Genomic DNA, 14,475 nt, shown 5'->3' with positions numbered 1-14,475 from the left:
CAGGAATTGTTCAGGCTCCTGAGTTAAACACAGTGACACTTGGGAGAAGAAGAAGAAGAAGAAAAAAAAAAAAACTAAATTCAATTTAACCAGATTAAATAATAACAATAATTATCATCACCATCATTTCAGGGTGTAGTGCATGTAGAACATTAGAAAATCACAGAGCACACAGGAACAATCCCATGTGAGTCATTTCATAGATAATGGGATACTGAACACAGTGTGTGTGTGTGTGTGTGTGTGTGTGTGTGTGTGTGTGTGTGTGTGTGTGTGTGTGTGTGCATTATTTCTTTGCTGCACATGTTGTGTTACCAGCTGATGCTGGCTGATCATCACAGGAATCTTTGACAACTCTGCATTTCAGATCGTGACAGCACTTGGACTTTAATCCAAACTTGGCATTTTCGATTGGTTTGGCAGTCTCTTTGGACTCCTGCTGTTGACTGCTCTCTGACTGCTCATGGGACTCGGGGCTCTGATCTGACTCTGAGCTCTGATTGGACACGGATTCCCTGCGTGTCTGCTGATAGGTGGAGCAGAGTCCTTGCCACTTTTTCCGATTGGCATCAATCCCATCGACCATCGGCTGCAACTTCCTGTTCAGCTTCAGCAGTGCCTGGTGAGACATGCAGGAGACCATGTTTGCTACTCAATCACTCACTCACTCATCTTCTACCACTTTATCCTCCACATGAGGGACCATGGCTGGAGCCAATCCCAGTTGAGATGAGGCGAAAGGCCGGTCCATCGCAGGGCTGTCTTTATTTACATTTATATAAAATCAACCCTACAGGAGAAGTTTAACCCTTTAACACGGAGCGTGTCGCTGACCACACGTTTGCACAAGCGCACTTTGAATTACCATAGTGATGCGGCGGTTTGTGCTATGGGGAAAAATTCCAAATGTTTTCTCTGAAAATGCCTGTGCAAAGTCAGCAGTTTTTGTCCTGTTAATGCACATTGAGACAAAATCTGTTTTGTACTGTTCAAAATCTAAATTTGACACGCAAAATCTGTTGTTAGTGTACAACTAACAACAGAAAAACAACAACTTTTTTTTTTTCCTCTTCATTTCAAGTTGTTAATACACGATTTTAATATGCAGTAACTTGTAAATGACTGCCAGATATTCAAAGTTATTCTAAAAATGGTCAAAATCACTTACTCAGAGGACATTTTTCTGGCACTTTTATGGTGAAAATAAGCAGGACATTTTGAGTCTTAGGTGTTAAAGGTTTAACTAACCTTTTTGTGATTTTTGTTGTTGCTGTTATTATTCTGCTTCTCTTTGTGAAAATTGGCTCTGTCGAGCAAAACTATCAGACCTGATGTTTGTGTATACACAAGCAGCACAGAGACGAGAGGCGTTTATTTCATCAAACTAGTGCCTGACATGGTTTTGTGAGCCGTAGAATTTACTTCTGAAATATTTTGGATGCTTCTTTGTGTTTTTGGTCACACAGTTCATTCCTTTTGACATTAATCACTTCCTGTGTGCAGTGTGCTAATGCTACTGGGTGACACAAGAGAGTCACGTGGAGCTGATAGGCTTCATGAGAACTCATGGCAATGATTTGAATGTAAGAGACATTTATTTCATATTTTTTAGAGTTACCCACCTGGAAAAGTGGTTTACAGATCCCATCTATCCAATCCATCTGTAAGGCCGGTAGCTCATCTTTGCGATTACGGTCAAATATGGCCTACAGAGACGTAAGATAAGATACGGTCATTCACAAAGAGGTCACAGTGAGTGCACGTTGCTGGTAAATTGGTATGAAATCAAAATCTGTGTGCCAGAATAAAATCCCAAAGAAACTTGAAAAGAAATTTCAAGTTTGCTCACTTACTGCTGGGGTCAACTTGAGCTCTGACCTCTCCCTGTCACCTTGTTCAAAGAATTCACTCGTCACCAGCTCTGCAACCTTGGGACAACCATGGAAAATCATTATTATCACCTTTGTTTTACTCAGTTATGATAAAACATGCTTTATATTATAACATAGACTCACATAGAACATTGAACTAGACGGTAAATGCGTTTTGTTCTGAATATACTTTTTCTGATTTCTGTACTTTTGTGGATTTGCTTTCATGTTTGATATTTAAAAAGGTTTTAAGATTTAAGGTAACCATAACAATGTAATTGAAAGTTCTACCAATACATTCAGTACATTCATACGTTCAGGAACGTTGCAACTAGAACTCGAACCTGTTTGGAAATTTTCCAAGGACGCGTGACGGCACCCAGATCACAAGCTGTCATCAGCATCGACCTGTTGACGGCATCAAAACTCAATTTTAGCTGCTGGTTTTCGCTCCTCGCATGTATATCATGTTTTTGGCACAGAACAATTTTACTGCATAGAAAAGGTTTAGAAACCTGAGAACTTCTCTGTGCCCGTCATCTGTCCAGCTGAAGCCTCCAGACAGAGCAGACTTGAAGAATTTTGTTCTGCGCCTTACAATTCAAAGAGACAGTCAAACAATAAATAAATAATAATACATTTAAGACAGTTGCTACTAACATAAGCACTTGGTAATGTAGATAAATGGATATAACTCTTCAAATTATGTGTAAGAATGTATTTAATAGTGCGTGTAATGACTACTCACTCAAAGTGCAAAGTAAGGTCTGTGGATAGTATAGCCTGCTTCAATAGTTGCATCATGTTGCTGTACTCTTTAGAGCAGAGGTTTGCAAAGATGTTGTGACCCTGTAAAAAATGCAATAGCTTACAGTCGGCACAGAAAAGCAACCGCGGAGGAGAGGCAGCGTCTCCACTGAGCCAGTGCATTGGTCATCGATCACTGTCAAAGAAGCTCCTATTAGCGATGTTGTTAATGAGGAACATGTGTCGACTTTCCCCTCTGTTAAAAGAAATCATTAGAGGACTAATGCGAGCGGTTGTGATCCGAACCATTTCTTAATCTGGTCGATCACACACGCAGCATGTTGAAACGCATTCATGCTTGGGAATCATTCATTATGCTTTTAACACTGGCATGAATGAATATGAAGTAATTAGATGTGCGCGCAATGTTTGACTAACTTTGTTTTATTGAATCTCTCCTAGCAATTAGGACTTTGTGTTTGTAAGAATCTGGCAAGATGATATATATCCCCATCCAAGGATGACCATTATGATATTTTGCAATATACTGGGATACTATAAGCAAGGTGATGTGATTCCCCCCCCCCCCCCTCAAATTAAAAATAACAATGTAATCTGCACGGACATTTAATAGTTTTCTTTGTCTTGTGAGAAGAGTGGAAGGAAGAGGAGAGGGACAAATGCTAACACCCTGCTGCCAACTAGTGGTCAGAGGCTTAAATATAACACACAAAAAGTCACTGTCAGAAAATATCAGTTATAATATTACTAATATATTGATACATCCATCCAAGGGTTGTGGGTGGCGCTGGTGTCAATCCCAAATGACATAGGATGAAAGGTGGCGTACACCCTGCACAGGTCATCAGTCCATCACAGGGACACTTAGAGACAAACATTCATCCACTCTCACAGTCAGTTTAGAGTGTTTTTGCCTCATTTTCCTAATCCCCAAATCTGCATTTTTAGGGTTAGGACTGTGAGAGGAAACCAGAGGAGAACATGAGCATACAGGGCTTCAAAAAAAAAAATATATATATATATACCGTATCATGCCATGAAACATCACAAGCAAGCAGGACCTGTAACTCCTGACCTCACTTTGTAGGATCATGACTGCATGGTTGAAGTGATGATGCTCCAGCGTGGCTGACGTTCCATAGAGCAAAGCCAGAGCAGAACCTGTCCTGCAGAGAGAAACTGCACTTGTGACGATTCAGTCACCAACAAGACGACTTTATACAGGTATATATATATATATATATATATATATCACGGCTCAGGCCTGAACCACTCACTTGGCTTGAAATGCATTGTTGGTGCCTCGGTGGTCCAAGTCATGGCACAGGCAGCCGACCATCAGGGCCAGGATCTCTGCGTCGGACAAGACATCCTGGAAATTGGCTGTCTGTTGAAAATAAAAACGGATAAATATTTCATCCATATATATATAGACTACCGTTCAAAAGTTTGGGGTCACTTAGAAATGTCCTTATTTTTGAAGGAAAAGTGCTTTTTTTTTCAATGAATATAACATTAAATTGGATAGCTATTGGATGATTAGAAAACCATTGAAAAACCCTTGCGCAATGATGTTAGCGCAGCTGAAAACAGTTTTGCTGGTTCTTTGACGAAAGCAAAGTTTTAATTTTGAATAAAAATCCTTATATCTGATCTTGTCAATGCCTTGACGATATGTTCTATTCATTTTGCAACTCATTTTGGTGAATAAAAGTGTGACTTTTAATGGAAAACACAAAAAAATCGTTTTGAACGGTAGTGTATATCAAAGGTGACCACAGTGTCAATCCATAACCTTTTTCCATTTACATAACAGAGGAGGAGAGGATTGAATAGAATAGAATAGCAGAGGAACTGTTTGATACAGAGTGAAATTTGCCGGCATTGGTGAGCACTCTGATACTATAAATACGATCATTTGTCTGTCGAGCCTTTACCCAGATTAGCCCTCGTTTGAATTCCCTCCTCTCCTGTGATGTTTCCTCCTGATGCTGCTCTGTGTAGTGACTGATTTGTACAATGCTCAGTCCACAGAGACTTTTGTCATGACATGCTTTAAAAATAACTCTGTCACGCGTGCTATCCTCTTTGAGGATGTAGGTTTTAGCGTAATCGGGTGGAATTATTCCTTTGACGTGTTAAAAAGTTTGACAGTAGAGACCGAGAGCAAGCTTGAAAACTCATCGTCTAAGAAAGCTGGGTTTAATTTTAATCTGCCTATTTTGGGCTTTTCAAACTTTTGACTTTTGATTTCTTTAACCCATTAATGTCAAGTTCTGTTCTTTCCTTCATTTATTATCATAAATGCAGGGTTTATTCTGTGGCTGCTTGATCCAGCGCTTCATCTTTCTCTTGCTGTGATGTTTGTGCTGAATAATATCCAAACCTACCCAGGGTTTATTTATCTAGAGGGAGGAAAAATTTCTCGCTGCATCATTTTTCAACACATTTCACTAAAATCCAACCTGACTGTGTTAAAACTTGCTCAATAGTATTTGGATTAAAGTTGCGACTGAACGTGCTGCAATACGTATCAGTCTCGGGTGACTTGACGTATCTTGAAACTTACCGTGATCATAAGAAACATGCACTGCGACACATTAAAAGCATGCCTCCAGTTATGGTAGACCACAGTTCGGTAGTTCTTCCTCACAGTCAGAAGCCAGCGACACAACACCTGAAAGAAGACGGGTGACATGAACGCACACACACGCATATATTACAGTACAGGTGATTTGACACGTAATATCAGTCAATATTTCAGGCGACTCACTTCGTAGTCTATTTTAAACTTTTGCACAACTCCGAGATCCAGAAACATTCGCAGTGACGCAGTAATCATGGCGTCGTTGTCCAAAGAGAAGTCATTAAAATGAAACTCATCGATGCCTAACTCGTTGCTCAGAGGGATCTTGGCTGCCTGTGGGGGAAGAGGACACAGCTGTCAGTCACTCCAGCAACAGCGTAAATGGAGAAAAGTAACTCTAATTTTATGTTCAGCCACTGAGATTAGATTGCATATATATATATGCATATATATATATATATATATATATGCATATATATATATATATATGCATATATATATATATATATATGTATATATATATGCATATATATATATATATATATATGTATATATATATGCATATATATACATATATATATATATATATATATATGCATATATATATATATATATATATATATATATATGCATATATATATATATATATATATGTATATATATATGCATATATATATATATATATATATGCATATATATACATATATATATATATATATATATATATGCATATATATATATATATGTATATATATATGCATATATATATATATATATATATGCATATATATACATATATATATATATATATATATATGCATATATATATATATATATATGCATATATACATATATATATATATATGTATATGTATATATGTATATATATATACATATATATATATATATACATATACATATACATATACATATACATATATATATATATATATACATATACATATATATATATATACATATATATATATATGCATATATAGGAAAGTATGTCAAAATGTGAACATTGCAATGCTTAACCTTTGTCTCTGAGAATTACCTTGAGTCTATCGACTTCTACCTTTGAGCAGGTGGCATGGTAGGACAACATCTATAAGAGAAAGCAGAATAAGGAAATTTGTAAAAATGCTTTCCAAGAATGTTGAGATAATCTGTGTTTCCAGATTATGTTACATAAACAGGATCAGAGATCAGTACGTGTCCGACTGAACTCCGATTTCATCCGATGTTTACAGAACGCCGTGTGACAGGAATACAGGAGTGTGTTGACTTTGATGACAGGTGAACACATTGGCACATGTATGTATGAATTATTAAGAGCCACTGAAATATTCATGTTAGAGAAGGAGAGCCATGTTTGCTGAGGATAATGTAACTGCTTTGGTTCGATACCGGGCAGAAAACAGGCCGAGACACTAATGAACGTGAGGAGCCTCGTTACTCGGCGACACTGCGCTCACTTTCTTAGAAACTCATTTATCATGTTTAGATCGTTTCTAAGCACAACTGGTGTGTGGACTACAATGATATCATTAAGAAAAACAAACTCTTATTAAAATCCCTTTTAACGTAGTCCCACTGTGTTGTGTTCACGTTCATGTTTGTTTAACCCTTCATCAGGGTGTTTGTGTCAGTGTTTCCCATCCAGAGATAATCTCGTACTAGCCTAATGTGAGTCCAAAACAGTTCTCCTACCTAAAGAGTTTTCAACATCATTAAGAACTTCTTAAAGCTGCAGTGCGTAAACAAACAAATGTCTGTTATGTTCAAACCATTGTTGGACTATGGGTGAAAACGTCCACAAGGGGGCAGTTGAAGTTCCGCACTGGAGCTTTGATGTGTTTTTTATTGGACCTATTTTTAAGTGTTAGGGTTAGCTAACCCACTAAATTAAAGAAATTTAATTCATGTAACATCCTTCATCATGAAGAAGAATGTATCCGTTATCTGTTCATGTACTGCATATGTATTATTATTGTGGAATATTGTATATATTGATTTAAAAAAAGTGAAGAAAATGTGAGAAATGTTAGTTTCAAACGCGCTGCTGTGCTTACATCCAGTGCGACAGACTGCTTGGCCCAGGTCTTCTTAACTTGATTGTACATCATCGTGTTGTTGATTCCAAGTCCGCAAAATATAACGAATGCCTGCAAACATAAGACAAAGTCAAAACATCTTAAAGGGGTCATATTATACCTTATTTCTCCAAGTTAAACTAGTTCCCTGGTGTCCTAATGAACATGTCTGTGACATGCTTTGGTCAAAACACCATAAGGATGAAGCACCACAGCAGTTCAATCACCCTGCCAAAACAGCCCTGTTCAGAACGCTCTGTTTAGTAGTATCTCTTTAGGTCCACCTTAAAAAAAAAAGAAAAGTAAAACGAATCTTAAGGGACAGGAAATGACATCAGTCACAGAGGCTACTGGGAGCTAACAGCAGTTAGCATTTGGAAAAGTGATCATTTGCAGGCTCTAGCAGGCATATTGCCGTCATATATAACATGTATCCACTGGACAGATAAATCCTCTGAGGCTGGAAGTTTGTGTAGAACTCTGTGCTGCACTGTGGAGCCAAGAATCGAGCTTTTCACGGACTCCCAGTTTTTTCGGATACTGTTGCCCTCGGCAGCACTCTCGCGTGTTTTACGGACAAAGCGGAGCTCCGTGAGACAACAATTCCAGGAATTTAGCGCATTGTGACGTCCCAGTGAGTGAGGAAGTCAACATCGTTTGCTTTATCTCCTGTACTTAGACTGAGGAGGACCACAAACACATGAGCGAGTCATCTTTTTTTTCACACTGCCCACTGATAGGACCTCCAGAGTCCCAAATATAAAGATTTAAATTATTAAAAAGTTGATTATGCATAACATGTACTAATGATATTGTTATATCTACACATTGCTCTCTCCTCCATTCTGCTTCAAGCATTCATCAGGCAGTGTGTGTTCTTTGTGTTTTTGCCTGTGGCTCTGATGAGAGAACAGACAGGACGAGAGGGACGTATCAGTTGCAGTGTAGCCTGCTACTGCAGGCTTTTAGTATTGTATAGTTTTTGGGGTTTCTTCCCCTCAGATTGTGTTATTTATTGATGGCTATTTGGATGTGAGGAGAATTTGAAGGAATAACATTTTTTTTATGCGTGTCAAAAAACAAATGACTCCAGATTTAATGGAACATAAACATTTGGTGAAATCTGTACCAAAACTAATGTTTGGTTGGTTTATATGTGAATAAAGTTTCATGCAATTAACCTCAAATAGTCGCTGATCTGCGTCGTTGAAGGTCTTCCTGTCCAGGCGATTCAGAATCTGTGCTACGCCTGGAAACACACACACACACACACACACCAAAACAAATCATTAATGTGGTCTCTACAGTCAGAACAAATGATTGTTTCTGGTCAACCTACCAATTATCTGATGAGTCCGGTTCCAGATAGGGACACATAACACTGATCTGATGTGAAACCCTGAGGCCTGATCTGCCTGTGAAGAGAGGGGTCAGTGACCATGGAGAAACACTGAGGGAAGAGTTGTGTTAGTTAGACGACTATAAATATCGTTTGAAGACCGAACACGCTACACTCTACACCTTAGATCAGAGTTTCAGTGTCAACATTTGTTCAAGATGAACATCATTTAAAAAATGCACAGGATAATACTGAATCCTTGCAGATTAAAGCATAATTTCAGCAGTTTAAAAACTAGTAGTAGCAATAATAACATTTGGGGTCTTCGTCTACCAATAATGTGTGAGCTTTAACAGGGAGAGTAAACAGGTTTATACCTCGGTATCAAAGCGTGGGTCCTGACACACGTCGCTGATGTTTACAGGAAGTCCTGTGGAAGCCACCAGCTCAGCAATACTGTTATTGATCAGCCAATCAGAACACGACAGCTTCTCCATGCTGACGTGGTCAATAACATAAACAGGAAGTAGCAGTCAGGTCCAGGCAGTTAAAATCATACTCAATAGTTCATCTTGAGTGTCATATTTCATCAAAGTTGCATATAGATTTGTATTACTGCTGCTTATGTGTATCTGTTTTTGCATTGTGTGTCATGGCTGTTGTCTTTATAAACTTCCTAAAGTCTTTTACCTGATGTCACATTCCAGGTTGCACAGCGGCGACATGAGCTCAAATGTCTTGGAGAACTTTACAACCTTTCAGGAAAGACCGGCATGTTCACAGCTATTACATTACATTTTAGCGACAAAGATGAGAGTAGAAAAATTCTGATTAAAGAGCATAGATGTCTCACGGGCGAGTCGATGTCCTCTAAGAGAAGCACAGAGCAGCGTTCGCACTGCAAGAGGGTCAGGGCTCGCTGCATGATCTTCCTGACAATCTTCTCCAAGTCGGTCTGCTCCTCAAACAGGTCGTTGACCACCTCCAGCAGAGCCTGAGGCAACAGATGCAGCACAAAAATCACTGGTGTTCATTTTTTAAAATGGCCATATTACTACGATATTATGTGAGGCTGTTGAGGGATACGTTAGAGATATATATGTCATTTATGACAAGTGTAGTCTAATAGAAGTGCCTGCCCTTTGAAAGACTGCATCTGTAGGTTTCTTTTGGATGTGCAGTGTGATTGACTCAATGTCTTGTGCTGTCAGACAGATTTGCTCCACCGTAGCGACAGGACGGGACTGTCCCACCCCACTCCACAGAGAGGCAGGTCCCAAGGAGCATGGCCTCCCATATGCAGGTAGAACTTGTGCCAGGAACTTGGTCTTCACAGCACCACGGAGCCATTCTCCAGACCCCAGCACCACCCCATATCCCAGAGGCAGCCAAGACCAGGCCCAAAGTCCAGGGACAGCAGGAGCACCAGCACACTCAAAGGTAACCATCAGGGCATCATAGCAGGCTCCACCCAGTCCCAGTGGGCAGCTGATCCAAAAGGATCCACCGCCAGCCACATTCAAAGTGAAAAAACCTGATTGTAGTTATCCTTAAAGCGGACCTAGACCGGAAGTTCCAATTAACGCTGTGTATTTGCGTCATTACCTTGTTTAAGAAGCCCTGAAGGTTCAAAACAAACAGTTCAGCCACTGCTGAGAACAATGTGTTGTATTGTAATCTCGGGCTCAGCGAGATCTCTGAAAAAACCCGGTCCGGTTACATTAACACCGGTTCTCCTGAACAGCAGATCGTCCTGCTCCGGGCACATCCGGTTGAGTACATTGAACCGCAGAAAAAGAATAACGTCCGTTGTGGAGTTGTTTCGCGAGCAACGGTGTCTTCTGACTCTGGGTCTGACTCCTGGTCAAAGTCATAAAAGTGACTGCGGTGGGGAGTTGTGACAAAACTATTTTTAAACATTGTTAAAACAATGTTTTGTTTGATAATGAGTAGCAGTGCATCCACCGTTCCAGAGGGGGGAGCTGCGCTTCTGAGAGCTGGTGTGCTGAACATGTCACTTCCGGGTATTGGCCAATCACAAGACAGTTGCAAAGGCTCTGCGCTGTCTGGCCAATCACAACACGCTCCCTCTTCTGCGGGTGAGATTTATGTCTGAAATATCGCAGCTGAGGAACAGCGTCAGAAAAGACGAAAAGATTTCTATCGGCTCGTTTACAGCAACTCTGAGGTTTATGACCATAAAAACAAGTTAATGTGTGTAAGTAGATAATTAACATATTATGTGCAACAGGACCACTCTGTGAGCTTTAACTTATCTAGTTCGGTGTAAATTGTGTGTCAGTAGTGGTGTGTGTGTGTGTGTGTGTGTGTGTGTGTGTGTGTGTGTGTGTGTGTGTGTGTGTGTGTGTGTGTGTGTGTGTGTGCATAAAGATGCAATATGATTAAGTTGATGTTGCTGTTAACCAGTGTGTGCGTGTGCGTGTGCGTGCATGCGTGCGTGCGTATAAAACAAGTAAACAGCTCATAAATAATGCACAGTTTATAACATCTCACCCTACTCCTTTCATACTCTTTGCGAGACTCCGAAAACAACTTGGCATTGGAAATCGATATCCCACAGAATGGTAGATACATCTGCAGCACCTAAGGTAAAAGAAGAAAGTGGTCAGAGTTGTGCATAATCTACAAATGTTGGCTATTTAAATGCAAAACCAAAAAAAGACATAAAACAAAGGTTAGAGAAAAGAAAAGTGGTGATGACTGAGTCTCTGCGTTAATGAAGTATTGATTTAGAGAGAGACTGTATTTAAAACATCAAAGGCCTTCAAATGTTTGGATGAGCTGGAAGACGAAGCTGCCTTTGTTGCTCGTGGAGTTAGATTGATGTGCACACGATCATAAACGGGCTGCAAACCTCATTTCTTCTGAGCACAATTCAGAGAACATACTGTGAATTTAGAGTGCGTTACACAACTTAACTCTGCCACCTGGTGGATAAACCGTTGCTTCTCTGTGCAGCTGCACCATTGCAGAGGTGAGTAAACTGATGTTTCTCTGTAAACTCTGTATGTTGTGTCTGTTTGTAAAGGATGTATTTTGAGAAAAAATAGTTTGTGGATGTAGGTTACGATCCAAGAAAGTAATAATAAAATTTTGGTCGTGATCCAGATACGGAGTGTATTGACACTGCGGGAAACTGAGCTTCCTTGGCAGAGCTTTTTGTAGTATTTTATTTGTTTACCTGGAGTAAATCAAGTCAGTGCCGTATACTTTTTATTGCTTTGCTTCACACTCGAGCAAGAAGCCAGCACTTTTCACCTCACGACGGGTTATTTTCTCATCAACAAACGGTGAGGGATGAAGCTGAATTTCTAAGCTATGCAACTGTAAATAAAGCTGTAATACATGTAGATTCCTGTAACTCCATTTAAAGTGAATTGCTCAGGGGAGCAACTGACGCTGTATCCTGAGAGTGGGTATATATTGCACTGCCGCACATATATTTAATGTTCCACACTCAAGCGAGGGGTTGACCTCATCTCTTCTTTTCTTTATAATAATTTGCTTCCAGAGGAACATAGTGCCCCCACTTTGCAGCCATTAAAAAGATTCAAAGAACAAACTGTGTTTTCAGCTGCGTGGCTGTCTGTGTGTGTGTGGTGATGATGGCACACTGCTCCACAAGAAAGCAATTTTATCTGAATCTCTGAAAGGACCTTAATGGTCAAAACAACGACGATAAAACTGAAAAATGACCATATATACCAATATAACACGTGTGAACGCGACGAGGCAACACCTTGGCAATAACTGAGCAACATTAGCCGTCACCTCACCTTCTCATCATCTTCAGTGAAGGGGGTGCCCATGGGGTTTTTGTTGATTGCTTGCACGACACCGATGACTTCTCCATCGCTGTTACAGATGGCCATACAGAGGATGGACTGGGTCTTGTAGCCTGTTAACTTGTCTATTTCATCACTGAAGCGGTGGTCCTGGTGAAGTGGTCACACACACACACAAACACACAGTTATGACACATTTGCAGCCCCGCATGAACACATAATACACAGAAGATGTCACCTTATTGCCCTGCATGACCCGATGGTATGGCCATATTTAGTTTGAATTAAAATCCACTTGTTTCGAGAGAGAACTGTAACACCCCTCCATGACACATTTCTACCCTAATAGACCTTAAACCTCAGGGGGATCTACATCACCATGTTGCCTTAGCCTCCCATGCAGCCCAGGGCCATGATATAATGATGTAGTGCGCATGTGACTTGTTGGAAGCTGCAAGAATTAGAACGCTTGCTTCTCTGCGTGTTTGTCTTTGACGACATTGAGTGTGACGTTTTTGTTGTTGGTATAATTGGGGTCATTATTCAGAGTCTCCGTTTTGTTTGAGCTTGAATCAGTGTGCGCAAAAGTTAAAGGTCAGAGTGTTGGCACAGAATGTCTCCGTTTGTGCCCATTTGTTATAATGTGCTATATTCTTTATAGCAGCAGTGGATACCAACGCATTGTTCACGTCAATTATATTAATGCTTTCTCCTGTGAACACTGTTCACAGTTTAATGGCTTTACCCTTTGCAAATATTGCATTGGCCCAACTTTTCTTAAAATAAAATAAGGTGTGAATATCATAGAACAGCTACCAGGTTATATATTTACCTCGTATGCATTTGGAATGTTTACAGTCTCTCCATGCTCTGCCACATACCCGATGATCCCTTTCCCCCACGGCACCTGCACTTCGTTGGAGTTGAGTGTGCTGGAGGACGGTCTGACTGTGGTGCCAGAGTGCACGTCAAAGAATTTGGACACCAGTGTCCTCTTGTGCGCGGGTCCCTCGACCAGGAAAAGCGAACACCTGTCTGCGTCCACCAGGATGCACACGTTGATCAAGATCTTATAACTCAGGTTCGTCAGGTCCAAGTCGTTGGAGATGTCCTTCACTAACTCCAGGAAAAACTCCCTCTCGTTGGTTTCTTTGAGTCTGTATTTGTAGTCGATGGCGCTGGACGCGTACTGTGGCACACTCACCCTGGACTCCAGCAGCGCGCTCAGGATGTGCGCGGTGGTCGGAGGCAGCGAGCTGGCTTTACGCAGGAGCGCGCGGCGCCTCATGCTGGACTGGGACTCGTGTTCGATCAGGCTGACGTGCTCGTCGTAGGTCCGGTGCGCAGTGGTGGCTTTGGACCTGGCGAAGTTCCGTCGCAGCTCCATGTGGGACGACCTGCGCCGGAGCCCGTCCGGGTTGCTGGGCCAGAGGGGGTCTCTGGCAGCGCCGCGTTTCACCTCGGCCGTGGCCCCCTTCGACGGCTGATGCTCCCGCAACCACCTGCTAACCTGATCACATTTCGCCTTTCGAACGAGGTACTCCTCGAAGAGATCCGGGTGGCAGTCCAAAAACGCCTCTACGTCCGAGAAGTCAAATGTTGTCATAGTGGAGGCTGCTGTTGTGAGAGACGAATGAGTCTCTCAAGTGTTGGAGAAGAAGACTTTGGTGGTGGTGGTGGTGGAGGAGGAGAAGGAGGTGGGGTTGTGGCGGCTGCAGACGAGCTTGTCAAAGAAGTGATGTCCTCAACAACACGTATTCATTCACCCCATATAAAAAAAAAACACCAGTCCATGCATCCATCCATGCTCTTCCTTCAAACCCTATATGAGCAGAAGTGGTCTAATATATTCAGTTTATCAGAGAGCGGATTGATGACGCCTGCTGAAGGAGCTACACCTGTCAGTCAACAGAGATTGAGCTGAAGTGTCTCTGGTGTAGAAAAACACTGCGCCTATATATTCTCTCTAGAAGAAAAAAAAAAGAGAGGGAGAGAGAGAGAGAAACTG

The 14,475-nt window shown here is 41.0% G+C and overlaps 1 protein-coding gene across 1 annotated transcript; it reads right to left on the bottom strand.

Annotated features, from left to right (window-relative positions):
* Nucleotides 1-286: 286 nt before the first annotated feature.
* Nucleotides 287-14,073, bottom strand: pde11al (phosphodiesterase 11a, like; the record flags this gene model as incomplete). Its single annotated transcript, XM_083896686.1, has 20 exons — nucleotides 287-619; nucleotides 1,623-1,706; nucleotides 1,854-1,928; nucleotides 2,216-2,279; nucleotides 2,387-2,464; nucleotides 2,620-2,720; nucleotides 3,715-3,805; nucleotides 3,917-4,026; nucleotides 5,209-5,316; nucleotides 5,413-5,559; nucleotides 6,284-6,334; nucleotides 7,302-7,394; nucleotides 8,504-8,571; nucleotides 8,662-8,737; nucleotides 9,039-9,159; nucleotides 9,352-9,416; nucleotides 9,515-9,655; nucleotides 11,176-11,265; nucleotides 12,459-12,617; nucleotides 13,300-14,073. The coding sequence occupies 20 exons, from the start codon at nucleotides 14,071-14,073 to the stop codon at nucleotides 287-289; spliced, it is 2,829 nt and encodes a 942-aa protein (XP_083752812.1).
* Nucleotides 14,074-14,475: the final 402 nt, after the last annotated feature.

Source organism: Microchirus variegatus (assembly GCF_963457635.1).
Source record: "Microchirus variegatus genome assembly, chromosome: 1".
Lineage (NCBI taxonomy): Eukaryota > Metazoa > Chordata > Actinopteri > Pleuronectiformes > Soleidae > Microchirus > Microchirus variegatus.
This window is presented reverse-complemented; position numbering and strand designations above follow the sequence as displayed.